The 19,977-nt window shown below is 35.7% G+C and overlaps 1 protein-coding gene across 1 annotated transcript in view; it reads left to right on the plus strand.

Annotated features, from left to right (window-relative positions):
- COL28A1 (collagen type XXVIII alpha 1 chain) overlaps window positions 1-17,378 on the plus strand; it is a 60,640-nt gene extending 43,262 nt beyond the window's left edge. The window contains exons 25-35 of the mRNA XM_039708362.1: window positions 676-744; window positions 3,019-3,087; window positions 8,209-8,277; window positions 10,376-10,456; window positions 10,547-10,582; window positions 10,753-10,789; window positions 11,078-11,632; window positions 12,833-13,032; window positions 15,071-15,287; window positions 15,721-15,897; window positions 16,546-17,378. Of these exons, the coding sequence (XP_039564296.1) occupies window positions 676-744; window positions 3,019-3,087; window positions 8,209-8,277; window positions 10,376-10,456; window positions 10,547-10,582; window positions 10,753-10,789; window positions 11,078-11,632; window positions 12,833-13,032; window positions 15,071-15,287; window positions 15,721-15,890 (1,503 nt within the window). The 3' untranslated portion in view covers window positions 15,891-15,897; window positions 16,546-17,378. The remainder of the gene's footprint in view (window positions 1-675; window positions 745-3,018; window positions 3,088-8,208; window positions 8,278-10,375; window positions 10,457-10,546; window positions 10,583-10,752; window positions 10,790-11,077; window positions 11,633-12,832; window positions 13,033-15,070; window positions 15,288-15,720; window positions 15,898-16,545) is intronic.
- Window positions 17,379-19,977: the final 2,599 nt, after the last annotated feature.

Here is a 19,977-nt window from a genome sequence, read left to right on the forward strand (position 1 = left end):
ACTATCACCAAAACTGCTGAAAATTAATATGGTGAAGGACTGTACATTTCTGACCAATTTAGCTGAAATCAACTGATGAGGTCAAAATATACTGGACCTAAAAAAAAAGAATGAACACAGACAAGCAGAAGCACAGGCAGAGTATATCACTTAAGCCTTATTTCCTCCAGAAATAAAGCGAAATGTATGTACATTGGGGCTCTCTTAAAAAAAGAAAGGGTGCTGTTCTTTTTATTCATCTATATTGATACTGTTAAAATTCATTTAGTTTACATAAATGCCTAAATTTGGCAGTTCTGGATGATGAATATCTCTAGTGTCAGAGCAAGTACAGTATCAGTTAAGAGCATCATGATCACGGTTCCACTAGTAAGCTCCCTGTCCATCTGGTAAGACCCTGCAAAATGTGATAGGAAAGCAATGGTGATTCCAAATGGGTTCGCTTTTTTTTTTTTTTTGAGCTGTTAAGCCTGCAAAGTAGAGTCCTAACTCAGTTGGTAATTTTGATCACATGGATGTTTGCTAGGGAAATAATGGTTTTGTACAAAGCAACTGTTTGTTTATGTAGCCTTTGTTTGGCTTGTTTTTTAAACTCAGTAGTTTGACTGCTTCATAAGTGGATGGAAGATGTAACATTTGCTAGGTGATGACTGACATTTCTGTGACTGTTTTCAGGGAGAACGTGGATATAAAGGCGATCCTGGGCCACCGGGACCTCCGGGATGGGGACACATGGGTCCCAAGGTTGGTATGATGCCATGTTGAAATTTTTTGTGCTCTTTTGTGATGCTGGCAGCCAGACCCTGATCTCTCAGGCACCAAACAATCTTCATCAGTTATTGATTTACATTGGTGCAGGAGAAATTGAAGAAATCAAGCATGTAAACGTGGTCACTAACCATACACTTCTACCAACTGGATTAGGAAGAATAGTAATGGGATGAAAATTGCATTTGCAGCTAAACTTTATGAGATTACATCTGGAGACTGAACAGAGCTATCAGGCTGGTAAATTAGCTAAATGATGCATTTCTTCTGCTTGTATCTATCCTGTTTCCAAGATATTCTTTTGTGCTGGAAAATACATTAAATGTGAATTTCATGTTTGCACTTTTTGCTCAATCAAATTAAATCAAATAGATTTTGTCATTAAAACCATTAGGAAAGAAATATGAAAACAAAAAGTTAATTCTATAAGCAACCAGCATGCAACATCTGGGCAATTTTTTCTCCCTTCACTAAAGTGATTTATAATTAAAAAAGACATAGTGATAAGAAAAGAAATGCAGTACTTGCCTGGATTTCTTTATTACAGGTTTACCCATCAATTATTTTTACAAAGGCAATGGTGAGAAACATTGTGAATATTTTTTCACTTTCTGATAGTTTAAAGTTACGCCTTTGTTACTTTTTACATAATAGCAGAGAGTAACAGAACCCTCCAGTGCCATTTTGTATAAACTAGTATATGAATGAAGAAACATTTCTATTACCAACACCAGATGTGCAATAAACGACGGGGCATGAATATTTTTCCAGGATGGGTCTGATTTTATCTTGCTTTCTGAAAGCTGCAACAATTTCAGTACTTAAGTAAATCATCCTGACACAGCCTGTTTAAAAAGAGTAAGTGTGGACTGAATGTCAAAATCCTAGTGTGACATTATGTGCTGTTTCCACAAAGCCTGTGAGAAGGAAAGATGTGTTCTCTGTGGGGAAACAATATTTTGTTTTCAAGAGTCAGGAAGTGTATATAGTCCCTCTCCTATGAGGAAAGGCTGAGAGAACTGGGATTGTTCAGCTCGGCAAAGAGAAGGCTTTGTGGTTGAGATTATCCATATATATATATATATATATATATATGTATATGTATGTATGTATATGAAGAGTATTTTTTGCAAGAGATTTTGTGAAAACTTGTGACAAACTTCTTATCTCCAGAGATGATAACAACTTTTCAAACATCACTAACATCTAGAAGTTAAATATTTAGAACTATAAATTGATATTTCATGATGACCACAAGAGATTTTGTGAAAACTTGTGACAAACTTCTTGTCTCCAGAGATGATAACAACTTTTCAAACATCACTAACATCTAGAAGTTAAATATTTAGAACTATAAATTGATATTTCATGATGACCACATTTTCTTGTACTTCTGCCTAAATATTCAACATATACAAAATCTAGGTAATATACATACCACTGAATGATTTCTACTTACTGTACTGGAACACAGTGATTATTTATTATAAGACAGTAATCAAAAGTCAAACCTGAGTTTGACAGAAACTTTTATGAAGCGTGATCAAATTTTGAAAAGTTTTTCAATTAAAAATGAATTTTTTTTAAAAAAGGTAATCAATAATTTAGTTTTGATGTAATCAGAAAGATATACTTCACTTGGACACTTTGAAATGTTAGATTAGGCTGCATGCAAACACAAGGGCTCTACCTGACTTTGACTGTATTGATACAAATCAGCACACGCTGCTTTGGCTTTTCTCTCGTCCCTTCCCAGTTAGGATTTCTGAATGACTGCTGCTCCTAGAGACTGTGGCACCTCAGGAGCTTGGCATATGCCCATAGTGCCAAAGAACTAGCTAAAATACCTGTCAGATATACTTACACTAGGTTTTACAGCTCTGGTCCTTTGTGCCTCTGCTGTTGTGCCTCTCTTTTGTGATTGCATGAAGCTGTTCTGTGAATATGGTTTCTGTTGTCTTCTATGTAGGGAAAAATGAGGAAAATATAACTCTATGCTATGAGTAAATTTTATTTTTTTATTATTTTCAAATTAATTGTTCCTTTGCTTTCCTGAGAATTTGCCAATGGTAATTACTAAGACTCACAGTGAGAAATGATAAACCAAAGAGGAATAAGAGGAATCAGACCTAGAAATCTTTGACCTGGTTTTACTTCTTTTGCTTGCAATGACTTTGGGATTATTTTCTTAGTGTTACCAGGAATTTACCTCCTAATCATTCTTTTTTTTCCCTTTACTGACTCTTACAGGGTATTATGGGACGTAAAGGCTTGCCTGGTCTACCTGGCCCCCCTGGCATCAGCATACAAGGAGACAAGGTAATCCAGGTTAATGTGACATCTGTTCAGCTTCTTCTCAAACTGTTTCTCAGAGAGATTCATTGTCTTTTTTCCATCTTTGCCACAAAATCAGTGAACTCCTGCAAATATTAATTGTACACTTAATTTGTATATTCGTAAAATATGCAATATTTATTTGCTGGATTTTCAGTATTGTTTGCGTCCAATTGCTCTCCTATTGTTCTTGTAATTAAAAATATATTTAACCTGGAGACAAAAGGCTTATTTCTGACACATCTTGTTGATTTGCTTAGATCCATAGTTTTCTCTGGGTTGCACTTGTAAAAGGCAGTAACAGAGACCTACTGTAGCACAGTAAGTTAAACACATGTAGGAATGTTAATGAAATTAGACAGTCAGTCTCCCACATACTCTTAATTGGGTTTTTAGTCACCCAGTTGCAGCCATGAGTTCTCTCCTTAAAAGGAGAAACACAAACATGACAACATATTCTGAACATTCAGTTGTTAAATTGCCTTTCATATATGCATGGAAAAATTTATTAAAACTGGAGGCTTCAGTGGAGAACAACTCAAGTTTCTCCTATTTTCCTTAAATCAGTGTACTTAAAATTGAGCACACTAATCTAAGGAATATAAATATTTCCCTAGATCAAGAGTATTGTGCTCAAATGAAATTAGACAGTCTCCCACATACTCTTAATTGGGTTTTTAGTCACCCAGTTGCAGCTCTGAGTTCTCTCTTTAAAAGGAAAAACACAAACATGACAACATGAGCATTCAGTTGTTAAATTGCCTTTCATATATGCATGGAAAAATTTATGAAAACTGGAGGCTCCACAGGAGAACAACTCAAGTTTCTCCTATTTTCCTTAACATGAGTTCTCTCCTTAAAAGGAGAAACACAAACATGACAACATATTCTGAACATTCAGTTGTTAAATTGCCTTTCATATATGCATGGAAAAATTTATGAAAACTGGAGGCTCCACAGGAGAACAACTCAAGTTTCTCCTATTTTCCTTAAATCAGTGTGCTTAAAATTGAGCACACTAATTTAAGGAATATAAATACTTCCCTAGATCAAGAGTATTGTGCTCAGGTCTCCAACTCTAAGTGATCAGCCACCAGTGATTCACTAAAAGGGGCAATGTTCTGGTTTGGTTAGAAAAGGTGCCTCTTCATACTGTGATTTTGGCTGTAGATACTAAAAACGTCAGAGAATTCACAGGCAGCAGGTCTTCATTGGAAAACAGTGACATTCTGAAACAAACAAACAAATTTATGAAAATGTATATTGTTTGTAAAATGATTCAGAGGAGAATCTTTCTTTGGTCCATTGTGGAATTATTTCATACCAGAAAAGCACAGATTCCTTCAGAATTTATTTTGTTCACAACTTGCTTTGACTACATCTTCAATGTCTTCTATTTTTATATTTGTGTTGTATCATTTCTGGCTTTATTCTGGAGAGGGCTCTTTCTTTTTTTTTTCACTGAGGTATTTCATAGCATAAAAATATACTTTATTATGTTCTTTCTTTTCCCTTATTATATAACTCCCTTTTATCATTTCTGATTTATCCTGTTTGCACACTTTCTTAGACAGATCTCTACATGGTTAAGAGTCATGACTGACTAGACCTTTGTTTCTGATCTGTTTGCAATTTGTGTCTGTATAAATTGTTATCAGTAATCACAAAGCTAATACATATTTTAATGTGAGGACATAAGAAACTCCTTATTTTCTTTTCTTCTTGTTTGCTGAATCTGCATGGGCTCTATGCTCTATTCTTGTGAAAATGAGAAAAATTCTTGCCATCTTTGTATCATTTTGTGGTATAGAAAAACTCTTTCCTGTCTGCCTTTAATAACAATTTCTGCTGTGTTTCCAGAATCTAATACTTGGGATATATCTTTGTTAATTCTGCAGGTATGTGAAGTTAATTATAAAAGCACAATTGCCATTCTGGACAAAAACATTTCAGCAATCAAGTGCATCTGATGATACATTAAAAAAATATGCAGATTATACAATAATTTTCTGTTCCTGTGAGAAGATAAGGGTTACCCAAAATATATTCAGTGTGCACATTTACACCTTTCTCTCTCCCTCCCCACCACCCCCCCCTCTCTCTCTCCCCGTCTCTCTCTATATATGTCTTTGGGTACACACAGATGTTTGTCTGAATGTTGGCATTGCTATGAATAAATACCTAAAGCATGAACTCAGCTTCATTATGGAAGCTTTCCAGTGGAAGAACACAGTTCACCAACACACTGTCAAACAAAGGCACATTTCAATACAAGGCTGTGAAATTTAGGGATGTTGGAAAGTAATGTGTCCTGGTTATGAATTGTGTTTGGGTTTGAAAACAAAACTGTAATGATATGGTGGATCAAACTCAGCTGCTGCTGTTTTTGCAGTATTCCATGGCTTGTGTAGGTACGATCAGTCTTGCCATTTCTATTTTCTTCCCTTAACAATTGCTTTTAAAAATTATAATTATTTTTAATATAATTCTTAGGAACAGCTTATTTCAAGCAACTTTTGCAACTGTCTTGCTCTGGTAGTGCCAGTTTCCTCCATATACTAATGCTTGTTGACTTTTGTCTGTCTATTTTGTCCTTCTATTTCTTCACATGTCAAACTTCATTCTTTTTGGCCACTCTTCATAAGATTAAAGTTACTCTACTCCTGCACTTTAGCTACCAATATCACTCCAAGTATTTTTTTATATAAAGAGAGAGATCTCGGTCTGCATATGGTAAGAATGGAATGCCAAAAATGAGTTGGTTTTCAAGTTACTTTATGTTGATAGTTATATTCAGAGATTTTTTTTTATGCTTGGTTCCCTTTCAAAACCACAGTCTAGACATTCTTAGATCTGCTCTCAGTTAATTTTGGTAATACTGGTGGTCAGGTTTGAATTTATTATGTACATGAATTAAACTGTCAAAGCCATAAATATTTTTAAATTAATACAGCACACATCTTGGGTTTTACTACGTGTACTGTTATGGAATCTATGCTAAACCCTTCTAATGCTGATTGATACTTGTTGCACAAGTAGAGGAAGGAGGATTTGGTTCTGTGGTTGATGTTTTAAAGGATGAAACTCACATGTGTGCTTGTGAGAAACGTCAGCTGTATGAGTATGAATTTACTTAGAACAGTAGGTCCCATTCAGTTTTCATTGCCTGAATACCATCATAACAATGTCAAATGGGCAGTAAAAAATGGCACCATTTTGTTGGATGTGACATTTATTACTAGTGAAGGACCACTGGAATACACAGTATATCCTGATTTTAGTTCATATGTATGTGCTCTGCAGACCTGCAGAGGAGTTAATCAGGAAGCTGTGTGATGACCTGAGTGGAAAGGAGAGACTGTCCCAGTGCTGAACAGCAAGCCTGGAAACAAACTGGCACACTGTTTCACTGTGTTTAAAAGCCATTTGCATTAATACCTAAATGAGGGCCCCAAGAAACACAATCCTGCTAAAAAGTGACTTAAAGGAAATTAGATTAAATAGCTACTGTGAGTTCCTATAACAGTGCAAAATAAATTGCCTTGTGCATCCCATCACCTGAGGAGTATTTCCTATTTACAGGAAATCCCCCTGGTGGATCAGCTATCCACTGTTTTTCAGTCTCCAGCGTCTACCTAATACTGTCTGAACTGCTGCTGCTCTAAGAAACTGGGGCGAGAGAAATTCTGCTTACAGAGGCAAGAGGCTCCTGGTTAGCAGGTCAGGGATAGGTAGCCCTGGTGGCAAGCAGAGAATTTAATTCCCCAGGTTGGGACTAGTTGACCAAGAGGACAAGGCAAGGCTGTGAGAGCAGTGCTCCAATGCAAGCAGAAGCTGTCATCTCAACAGGATCTCTGTCAGATCTGGAATCTGAACAGGGATAACCATCCATGGACATGACTTGTCATGCACTGTGTCTTCGAGGAGTTACATCTCTTTACCTAACTCCTGGTGAATTCCCAGCTCATGGGAGCCTGGAGCCCTCAGTACAAAGAAGAGAAGGTTGGCTTAGGTGTACAGTGTGCAGCTGTTTCTTTGCCTGCAGAAATCCATAAACCCTATCCAGTACAGCAGGAATAGTCAGTGATCAGTCCTCCTGCACTGGTGCACCTTAGGTGAAGGCTGGATAAACTTGGAAACACTTTTGTATTTCTCTGTCCATTATGAGCAATATGACTCCTTTAGACCGATTTGTGAGCACCAATACAAGCATTAAAGCAAGATTGTAGCAAAAAGATCATAGTTAGGTTTGATACGTGTGGTAAATACTCCTGATCTCATTGACATTCTCTGGAACTGCTTTTGGTGTCTTCATCAGGCACTACTGTTATGTGAATTACATATGTAATGTGAATTTTGGTGAAGCATTTATGCACCAGGAAATATAATCACTTCCAGCTATGTTTAAAATGCATACAGCAGTTGATCTGTAAAAAATGTTTGTGTTACCCTATTAAATAAAGTGAGACAGTTTCTGGAAGCCAGAAGCTATGAGAAATTTTCTGTGTATGTATAACAGCTGTGTTTTATAACATTGTGGGCCCACACTGCTAGTATGGACATGCTTTTTAAGTCTAAGTACATGCAGCAGTGTATGTGTGTATGTGTAGCAATCGTTGTAAACAATTTTGAGCTTTGTAACTGGACAGGTACTGTCTTTTGAATTATCAGCAGAAAGGTGTTCTGCTTTCCACTGTGAACAGTAGAGATGTCTTCTCATTTACTTAGGATCAGAAAAAAGAGTCTGCCCTGGAGAGGTCATGAATGTATATTTCTAGAGAAACTTTGGTTTGGACCAGATTTTACTGCTTCTAGACAGGATGAATGACTATCTGAGCCTCTGAAAAGTTAATTTTATCTTTCATCTCTTCCAGTGGAATGACAATTTTTATTCAATTAATCAGGAATAAATTTTTCATTATATGCATTATAAGATTCTCATGTATGTTCTGAATAATACCTAATTGCTTATTTCTCCAACCTTAAACCATTTTTGTCTTGACAATTTTGTGCTTCATTGCATAGTACAAATGTGTAAAAGTGAATAGAAACAGCATAGATTTTACATTAATTTTCAGTTAAACTTAAGTTTCATATTTTGTTCAGGGAGAAAAAGGAAGTAAAGGTCTTCCTGGACCAAAGGGATCAGTAGGAAATGGCCTTCCTGGACAAAAGGTAAATCCTAGGTGTGCAGTAAGGAAAGAGAAGAGGGTTTTCTTCCTTTATTGGTTATTTGGTGTAACAGGTCTTTGAAGAGAAACAGAAGACATTACCTTATAGAGCTAGCATGGCAAGTACCTACTAATTGTCAGCTTTGAAGTCTGTGAAAATCCTAATGGTCATTAAGGATCAGATTACAAAGTAGGATCTAGAATGTGGTCATACCCATTAGCAGGAGAATAATTCTAAGTTATTCTATTCTATTAGAATAATAGAATAATTCTAAGTTATTCTATTATTCATTTATTTTTCATATTTTTCAGGTATTACAAAATGTCCTTTTGTTTGCCAGGCTCTGACAAAAAAAAAAAAAAAAATAATTGCTTTATGATTAATGTTATTTGAGGGTTTTGCTTTACTTGGCTTGTTTTTTTCTACAATGGTGAAGCCCAAGCTTGAATCTTTCCTTACTATCTGACAAAAAAAAAAAAGGAATTGCTTTATGATTAATGTCATTTGAGGGTTTTGCTTTACTTGGCTTGTTTTTTTCTACAATGGTTGAAGCCCAAGCTTGAATCTTTCCTTACTGAATAACTTCCTGCTTGTTATAAAAATTGTGAGAATTTCCTACACTTAGCTGTTCACATCAAACAGCTTGGGAGCTTTCATGTGAATATCAAGAATATCAAGCTCTTTCACACAGATTCAAATTCCTGCCTCCTAGTTCTATTTCACTCACATTCCAAACGCCACGATATTATAATAATAATTGGAATATTTTCACTGATCGTCATATTCATCTTGTATATTGACTAATCTTTGTGACCCAATGTAAATCTCTCCAAACACTCACTTTTCTGTTTGCTATTAATATAGCAGACTTGACACACATGATAAGGAATGGTTTAGTACTGCAGGAATTTTGTATATGTACCAGAAAGATCAGGTTTTAGTATACTTAAGTGTAAGAAAGTAGTAACACTACCACAGCCAGCAAATCATATTTGCTTTTCTATTGTTATTAATGTTGACATTAACTTCAGTGATGTTAGATTCAATTCATGGATTGGTAATGGAAAGTAATATCCTTTGTTGGATATTATAATTTTGTGAAATAGAGTAAGAACTCTCTTCCAAGACCTTATTTAGTTGAAACTGGTTTTCTTAATGCTGTGGGGGAACTATTTACAATTTTCAAATTTACACCAGTTGAATAAGATCAGACTGATAATGTCAAAAAGGTTCTTTGAAACTGGTAACAATCACCACTGAAGGCTGTAACACAGGAGTTATCCATATGATTCCGTTGGTTGGGCAATAATGAGGAATAACATCAAAATGGACAGTAATCTAGGTAAATTTATAAGCTTTAAAATTTCAAGTGAAATATAAGCTGGTTATAATTTCCTGAGAAAAGTCAAAAAATCTGTCCTGCACAATCTTCTTCTTGAAAAAAAATGTCTAATTTAGACCCTGAATCTTATTTATGATGTTTCATACCTGCATTATGTGAAAATTGTCTCATAATGTAGAACTCACTTTTTTTTTTTGGAAGTCAAAAAGATCTAGTCAGTTGAGGGAAAATTTGCAAATTTGCTTCTAAATGTGAAACATTGTATTTTCCAATGGATTTAACAGAACAAGCACACCTCTTCATTTGTCCTTTGGAAGCTCAGAGGTTTTTGTTCGGCTTTTATGCAGAGCTGATGTGAGTTTCAGCACAGTGGCTGATCTGAGGCAGTTATCTCTCCTTAAGTATAAATTAGCATAGGTCCAGTAAAAATATTGTTTCAGAGTTCAAGAAAATTGAACAACAGCAAACATTATATATTCTTGCAATTTGCATACAGATGTCTTTACTCCTCCTCCAGAACAAAGGTAATTTTTCATAGAAATGTCTTAAAGATACTTTTGCTACCTATTTTGCTTTCTCTAGACCCTGCTTTCAGATATTCTCCTTATAATACATACAACAGAAATTATTAATTTAAAAAAAACCAAAAACAAAAGAGCCAGAAAATTTATCTTTAAAGCTCATTGAACCTTACTTCCAGCCCTGACAATCAACAAAACTGGAGCTATGACTGTATTTAATACAGTTGTTTTAAATTAGGGAGACTATGGAGATAAAGGCGATACAGGGAGCAAAGGTGCCAAAGGAGAGATTGGAGACCCAGGACCTCCAGGGCCAAAGGTAAAACACATTTTCATGTTACTTAAATTTACAGAGTAGAAACTGGGCAAATTTGGCTTTTGTTAAGTATATCATTCTACACATTTCCAGGGATCTGGGGGAAGAAAAGGTGAACCTGGTCTTTCGGTAAGTAGATAAATAAATTATTTGAAGCAATAGCAGTTTATCTGGGAAAATTATTTAAAGGTTATGTGATCTTACACAAGGTTGTTTATGAGATATTGCACTGCCTGCATTTTTGTAAATTAATAAATATTTCAGCATTCTTAACACTAGAACATACAACTCTTTTTCAGAGAGAAGATGTTATCAGACTTATCAATGAAATATGTGGTAAGCATTCCAGTATGGAAAAAAAACCTAGTTCTGATAAAACACTGTGAATTTGTATTGACTGAATGGATTTTTCCTCTGCATGTTTGTGTGTACCATATGATATGAAAACAATGTTCACTATGTTGCCAGTACTATACCTGAAGTAATTTGGTCTGTTTCTGTGATCAGTACGAGTAGCTAGAAATTAATTCAGTAATTGAGTTTTAACTGACTAAATCTGATATATTAGTTAAATTCATTTTTTGAAGGTGGTTCCTCATAAAATGTCTGAAATGGTTATTCTAGGTTGTGGTATCAAATGTAGAACCACGCCACTGGAACTAGTATTCGTCATTGACAGCTCAGAAAGTGTTGGACCAGATAATTTCAATATTATCAAAACCTTTGTGAAAACATTCATTGACAAGATTTCGGCCAACCAAGCTACCAGCCGCATTGGCATTATCAACTTCAGCCACAGAGTGGACCTGGTGTCTTCTCTGAAGCAATACACAAACAAAGAGCACCTGAAATCAGCAGTTGACAAGATGCCCTACTTAGGAGAAGGCACGTACACAGCTTCTGCTATCCAAGAAGCCATCCACTTATTCCAGGCAGCGCGCCCGGCGGTAAGGAAGGTGGCTGTTGTAATAACAGATGGACAGGCGGACAGTCGGGATAAAGTACGGCTGGACACTATAGTGAGAGAGGCCCATGCTACAAATATTGAGGTATTTGTCATTGGGATTATACAAAGGACTGATCCTCATTATGATAACTTCCTGAAAGAAATGCAGCTCATTGCAACAGACCCTGATGAGGAGCATGTTTACCAGATAGACGACTTCGTAACACTTTCAGGTAAAATAAACTATTTCAGTGAGAGGAAACTGGGAAGCATGTTTGGCCTCTCCCATGGCCAGGCAAGGCAGCCTGCTGAGTGGCAGCTTTTATTTCTCTTTTAGATAAAGCTCGCTCTTTTTTCGTATCATCGTCAGCCAAATGAAACCTTTGCCAAGTTTTTTAACTCTTGCAGAAGCAATAAACCAAAATTAACATCAGTTTTCTAAGTCCAGATCTTCTTTGGGATTCTCCTCTTTTGTGAGAGATTGCATCAGCCTTGCTTCAGAGTCCTTTTGTTCTTGGCCATAGTTTCATCCTGGAGAGATGCAGGTTTCCTCCCACTTTGATGTAACATCTCAAACTCTCTCTCTCTTTCTTTTGGGTCTTGTGAGTCTTGGAATCCCTCCACTTTCTCTTGCAAGGACTCTTTCTCTTTTTCTTTTTTTTCCCTGAAAGCCATAAGGAAACCTTTGCTTTCACCCTAGTTTCAGGGGGAAAATGGTGAAGCCACAAACAAAGGGAATGGGATATGATAGACATGGTATATTTCAATGTATGTTACTTGAAAAATATCTGCGGCTATGGGTGAAATCAGGAGAAAATTCAGAGGAAATCTATAATGACCCATAAAAAAAAGATACATTGATCTAGACTAACTGTAGACAAGCCTATACTTTTTGTGAGCATAAACTTATTTTGCTATGCTGAATTGTGAATGAAGTTAAGTCTGGATTGAAGGCATTAAGAAAAATCCAAGCTAAGGTCTGGTTCCCACTGCAATTAAATTTAAGGTTTTGACTCAGACTCCAGCATTCAACATAAAAATATTCCCAGTCCCTGGTGGTTTTTGGTTTTATGAATAAGTAGAAAACTGTTTCCCAGTCTTTCTTTTTCTTTCTCATGTGTAAACACATCCTTTCCTTCACCCTCATTTTTGTACTGTTATTCTCTTTTCTGCTATGACTTTTACTTCCTAGAGGGACTTGATATTTTTATCTGATTTTTCTTAAAAGAACAACATGGCACTAAAATAAAATAATTCAGAGACTGTGTTACTTTATTATTTATCATTATGTGTTTTGATATAACTACAGAAGATGTTTTTTCACAAGTCACTATAATTAAAAGTTTAGGGCTAATACTGTACTAAAAGCTTGTTCTGAATCATTGTGACTTCATTACCCTTTAAAAATGTTGTTATTTCATTAATCTTTTCAGTTCTTGAAAATAAACTGATCACTAAAATCTGTGAGAACGAGTCTGCAGTGTACACCAGAGAATACAATATTTTATCTCCTTCTCCAAGTCCGGAATCTGAAATTGCCAGAAAGGATGCTAATAGCCTGCTACCTGAAATGACTACTTCAGAGACCAATATACTTCCTACAGAAGGAACTAGCAACCCAGTGAGTAAACAAGTAAGTGTCGTCAAGTGTTTTTAAAATGTGTCTTTATTTGAATTTGAATATTTTGCCCTCTTTATTTAACCATTTATTCACATTTTAATATGCAAATAACATGTTATTTGACTAGACTAAATGTTTGAAAAAACTTTTCAAGTTAGAGTGAACTTATTTGTTGAGAACAAATGTTTACGAAAGAAATAGGGCAATGCTGGCTCTTGGTTGCAATAAGTGCTACATTTTTTGTAGGTCTTATTCATTTTAGAAGTGAGTTAAAACTCTTACATTTCTATTGTGGCAGGTGTACTGTAGATAAGACATTTATTTATGTGCAAGCTGATTGTTACTTGTCATGGTCATGCGCTTTCCAGGTTGTTCCCAGCTATATTTCCAAGTTATTAAGCCTTTGGTGTTCTTTCACTTTCCACATTGGGCTGTACTTCTAGGACTCCTTATTTGTTACTCTTTGTTCTCCAGATTTAAATTTCTCCTGACCTGCACTGAGGTTCTTCCCTCCAAAACAGTGCTGCTGCACAGACAGGACAGGGAGAGCTTTGATGCAATATGTGATATTTTCTGCAGGTGTGGATCACCTGAGCTTCCTTATTAGTCTCTGGTGTTTTTCAGCCATTGTTGGAGCAACGGATTAAGATATTTGCCAACTCTTTAGGGCATTTTTATTGCTTTACCTAAAATAGTCGATAAAAACTTGGAGCTTTACAAAATGAGCTTTGCTTGCCCTTATAACCAAATGGATAAACTGGTTGAAATATATGATGTACAAACCTCTGTAGCTGCATGGAATGGATATATTAGACCATGATACTAGTATTCAAATATTAACAGAATACAGATTACAGATAATTAAATATTACTGACTTACTGTGGAGTAGCCAATGGATTATCTACTATTAATCCTTGTAGTATTGTTTATATAAGATCATTCATAATTGCATAGTTCACTTTCAAAATCTAGGTTAATTTCCAAGAATAAGAGCTCCTTTGTTAAGTGTGATTAATTTAGGTTTTGAGCTTATAATATATCTAGACAGATCTGTGAGACACTGAGGATCAGTTTTGACATTCTGTATTATTGACATATTATTAAGAAAAATATATGTAAACCTAGATAGATGCTGATTTTATAAAACATGTGATTAGAATCAGAAAGGATTCTTAGGTAGTTTCATAGATATATCAGATAGTATTAGATGTTCACACACTTCGTTCTGGCTGACTGTTGTTATGGATAAATCTTCAAACTGTTGAATTACTATCATAAATAAACACAGTCTTTTTGCAGACCTAGAGAAGAAATGCAAAATTCAAAGGACTGAATGAATTGTCGGCACATTTACATTTCACCTAGACTGAGTTCCAACCACTCTGAAGAGTTTTCTTAAATTGACTTTGTCAGTGGTGGTCTGTAAATGGGAATATATTGAATAGCATCAAATTCCTTTCTGTTCTCAGTCAATATCTGATTAAGGCAGTTGGTTTTCCACATACTTTAAAGTATACTTTACTAAGGACCTTGAAAATCTTCTTGAATATACTAAAATATTAGGCAAATCTTTAGATAATAGTTGCAATTTGAAGAGCAGGGTTGACTGCTTAACACTTAACACTTCTATCAAGGTAAATTCTAAAATTCTGATGATTAGCAACTGGCTGTTAATCAGAAATAGGACAGATTGAAGATGTCAGATCATGCCCAGTGAGTGTACTAGATGTTAAGCAGCAGTGACTTACCCAAAAATTGCTCCCATTTTTTGTTCTATTTGTATTGCAAACTAAGTAGTGACTGGAATTTAGCTTAAATTGAATGAATTCAGGTTAGTGGCTAAATCAGAGGCATTAATTTGCCTTTTCATCATGCTCTCATTGTTGGGAAATTATGGCTCCATACTAAATAATTACAGTAACCAATCTGCTTTTAATAGTGTTTTTTCACACATTGCTTAGCAAAAGTTTCCTGCATAATTCTATCAATTTGTTTTTGTCATAGCATCTATGCCCAGACAGAATTTTAAGACTTTGACTCCTTTTGCAGCATAGTCCAACACAATCCACATACACTGCACCTCTGCCATCTGCTCAGGACCGCAATGTGACCGCCTCTGCTCACAGAGAATCAATACTTGCCCCAGTTTACAACATATCTGAAATCAGACCCCCGAGTCCAGTTGTCAATCCTTTCGTTGGTGGAACTGCTGCTGAACGTCACCAGCCAGCTGCGTGGCAAACAGAGATAGCAAGAAGCCCTAAAAGTGAGTAATAAATACTGTCTGCAGGTTCTGGGTAGCAAGTCTGTACAAAAAAGAAAAAATATAAGCAAGCCCCCACTCCCTCTTCCAAATATAATTTAGATTTCACTTTTTGTATTTCTGGGTGCTCTGTCTACAGACATCACACACAGTCAGAGATGGATTTTTGGACTCAGATGATATCCATGTGTACCAACTGCCTGCTTAGGTATTTAAATAGCAGCTTGATTTTTGCATCAGGATTTAGGCAGTCTTACTTCCAACTAATCCTTTATTTTTTTAGGTCTGTTCAGGTAAGTCATTAATGGAAGTGGAATTTGGCCAGGCACTACAAGAAAGAAAACAAAAGGGGTGCTTTTCTTACTGAAGGAGGTACTTCTAAGATAACATAACTTATTCCCAGAATCCAAGCTAACTTTTACTGATGCACTTTCAGATCCAAGGTGCTTGGAACCTATGAAACCAGGGGATTGTTGGAACTATGTGGTGAAATGGTTTTATGACAACAGTGGAAATTCTTGTGGCCAGTTCTGGTATGGAGGTTGTAATGGTAACAACAATAGATTTGAAACAGAAAAAGAATGTCGAGAAACCTGTGTTGATTGATGAATAAGTAAGTTGTTTCCTTCCAGTCCTCCCTCAACCACCTCTTTTCCTGCTTATGTTTTGTTTTATATTAATCAAAACTCAGTTTTCCTTTTCAACTCATAGCCTATGCAGTGAATATCACAAGGCCCTTCTGCCATTTCTTGCAGTCACTCCTTTTCTTTACTACTTTACTACTGGTACTTAACTACTTTAGAAGAACACAATATTGTCACCAGCTCCAACTTTGTTACCTCCCTGTTTACTCACTTCTCTAGATCACTTGTCTTGAGTAGAACAGACTGTGGCATCCATCTTTCAGTGACATCTCTCCACTGACTCTTTTTTATCCCATTTTTTTTTATTCTTTTCACAACTTACAAGGCTGTCCTTCTCAAATCTCTGACTTTCCTTTGGGGAGGGACCTTACATTTTGGTAATCCAGTCAGACTGTACTGGCTATCTTTGATACCTGTGGTTGGTGAGCAAAGCATGGCCTTCAGAGAGTTTTCTTATCATAGTGCATAATTGCCTTTACAAAAGCCATATAACTTATCCCAAATAACTTGCATTAAATACTCTATTTCAACTTTCAGTATAGGAAAATTTTATTGAGCTACAGAGTGTGTTTTTCAAAACTTTTCAGGAAAATTAAACAATTTCTTATTTGTTCTAGAAAATTACTTCTTGAAGTACTCTTGAAGCTGGAAGTTCATGTGTACTGAGGAAGAACTGACTGAGAAGAATCCAAAATAATGTGTTAGCTTGAAATTATTACTGCTGTGCTTTACTGCTTCACCCACTATTCTCTGCACATTAACCAGATTCCTGCATAATGTATGTTAAGTGCAACACCATAGCAATAACTTGAAGTCACACATGCACACACACAGGGAGATACCTTTTCCCTCCAAATTTACAGTAATTTGATACTACTGCACATGGGACTAATGAGATTTTATTTTTAGGATTGAAATATCAAAATTGTTTATACTTGGTTTTTAATGACCAAGGTTTCTTAGTCTCATGGAAGAATAAAACATGCTTTAGATTTAAACAATATTAAGTAGTTCCTGAAATTAACACTCTTATTGCAACATTACAGACATAAAGATTTCCATTGATTAGAGTTCTTCTTTGGAATGTAAGTAACACAGCTATGGGTAATTAGAGAGGGTTTTTTTCCATTATTAAAGCACACTTGGATTAACATCAGTATAATAGTTTCAGTTATAAAGGTTGGACTTTCATTCAGAATTACATTAAAAACTGGGTTCTTCGTGTCCTTTAGGCTAGTCAGTACATTTCAATTTCTCAGGGCCTCTGGGTTTAAAAAAAAAGAGTTATTTCACTCTAATTCTCTAATATATGCTACTAAAATAAAAAAGGGAAAACCACTGAAAGATATGTATTAATGTTTACTTACATCCTTCCTACTTTTAGCCATAACCCTATATGAGCACATTGTTAAAACTGAAAATTACAAATGTGATTAAATTGGGAAGTAATACCTGATAAAGAGTCAAGCATCATTATTTCTTTGTAAACAAAAGAATAGAATCTACACAGGCAGTACGGACAACTCTTGATATGTTCAAACACTTACTTGCACAATTTGTAAATATATGACAGGGTGTACTTTGCAAAATGAACTTGTTTTGCAACAAATAAGATGCAAACCTAATTCTGTGGAAAGCTGTGCTTGAAGTAGAGTTTAAAGTTTTAAAATCTTCTCCCAAAAATCTGGCCATTTAAATAACTTTCAAGTTAGAAATTAAAAAAACTGAGAGCAGCCCCAGAAAACATCCTATTCTTATACTCAAAACTAAAATGATGATAATATAATAACAAGATAATTCAAAAACCCTCCAAGGGCACAGTTAATTTCTCTCTGACATGGAATAGTAAAACTGAAAGATATTACCTTGTACTATGCATACTATGAAGAACCACTTCTACCAGGAACATTTTACATTTAGCTGCACCTGGAAACTCACAGCAGCAAAGCACACTGGAATTGCAAGAAAAACTAAGAATCTGCAAGATCTTTCAAAACTGTTCTAATCTTGCTTTCTTGGGCAGTTGCTTCAAGGATGGAATTAGCTGTGTGTTCAGCTCCAGATCTCCAGACAAAGACATACATCTGTCTAAGAAATACTGGGGATAATGAGTTTGGGAATAAATATTAAGATGTAGGTTATGGGTTTGCAATATCTTCTATAAAGTTTATTGAAAACCTTTCTGGTAAAGCTGAGAAGCTTTAGTAAGTACAAACAGTGACATCATTTGTTACTTAACAAGGGTATAAAACAAGCAGTTACTCTTTAACATGCATACAAGGACTTGTTTCAATGCAGTTAAACTAGTGTTATACAAAAGACCACTGCTTTATTTTCCACTTTCATGTAGAATTGACTAAACCTTTTGTAGCAAAGAGGGAAAAGTGAAGGCTAGAAGGTTGTCTTGAAAGTTAGTTGTATGCTGTTCAAATCAGATTATCCTGAAATGGACATCCTTTTCTGTTCAGGTCTTTCTGTGTAGCTCTAGACTGCAAACTCTGAATGTATGCTCTGATACTTAGCAAAACATGGAAAAGCACATAAGTCCCTCCTGAAAGGACTCTTCTCTAAATCTGCATCAGCAGTGATTGGCAGCATTGGTTCCCGTGTCTCCTCACCCAGCTCTGTCTTCCCAAGGGTGTCATGGGGCAATAAACCAGGAGAGGGCCCTGCTTGCCAAACATTCACTGTTTTATTCCTGACTAGTGTAAAATCATACCAAATCATTGCTGAGAGAATTACAGTTTTCACAGGCAAACAAACCCTTTCTTTTTGTCACGGGCAAATTTTAAAAGCTAGAATAGTTTAATCCCTAAATCCTTAAATCTTCTGCTAGACCAGGACAAGTGTTATAAACCATAAAAGCTAAGAGTAGTGAATAACAGATTTTCTATAGAACTGATAATTATAAGATAAATTCTTTTTCTGACATCCTTGATTCTAAGAGTTCAGATAAAGACTCAGAAAATTAACAGGAAAATAGTGTTTAATTTGCTCAGCATAGAGCAGTAGCAGCTTTTCACTTTGAGAAGCTTTACCACTCTCTTGTTACAACTGTCAAACAGAATTAATCTTTTGCCTTAACCCAGTTCACTCGCTGTCTGTCCCTAGGACTCACTCAGACATTAATAACACTGCCTCTGCATTGACCGTCCTGCTGTCTGCTGTCTGAAAGTCCTCTGTTCCTTTTACATTTTCAAATTTCCTCTCTGTTACCCTAAATTGACTGAAGATATGGAACATTTCCTGCACTGCAGTTTTGAACATCCTTGGAAAACTGATTTACATGTTTCCTCATTTGGAAGGTGCCATCAAAGACATTCCCTGGAGGGTAAAATGGAAAGAAAAAGAAAATAAAGAAGAAGAAAAAGATTAATTAAAAATTATGCTATTGATAGCATGGCTGAGACCAAAATATACATTTTGTTGTAAAGAAACATTTTATGGACAGTATAGATTTGGTGCCACATTCCCACACTTCTTTTCTTTGGTTGCTTCCTGATCTCCTTTGATACCATCTGTACATAGAGAAAACCCTTCCCAAAGCTTGCAAGGGCATCACAGCACAGGGCTACAAACACATTCTCATAGGTAACCTCATGATGCTTTTCTATTAGCAAAACAAATAACTCTCCTCCTCCACCTCTCAGTGAAAGGGCCAAAATGTTTATGGGCAGTTGTGTGTCCTGGGACACCCCAGCTCTACCAGCAAGTAGAGCAATTTTTTTGGCTGACACATGACAAACTATAGGTTCAACACTGAGATCTTAGACATTACTGTTTTTCCTCCTGCAGCTTCTTATTTATCCATTCTTTAGAATAATTTTTTGTCTTCCTAGGCTGAACTTTTACCTACCCAGTTATAAAACTCTTCCTGGTGCTGCTGAAGCCAATCTGCAGCACATCAAGGTTTTGAAATTCCACAGGAAAATGTAAGCAGACATCTCAGCTACTATACTTGGTAGATAGACAACTAAATATGAATTATAAATTATATTTAGTTACCAGATTTATTTGCTTGAGACTGCCTTAAATAAAAGGGTCTTTAC

Source organism: Passer montanus, unplaced genomic scaffold (genome assembly GCF_014805655.1).
Source record: "Passer montanus isolate IOZ18808 unplaced genomic scaffold, ASM1480565v1 scaffold10, whole genome shotgun sequence".
Classification (NCBI taxonomy): Eukaryota; Metazoa; Chordata; class Aves; order Passeriformes; family Passeridae; genus Passer; species Passer montanus.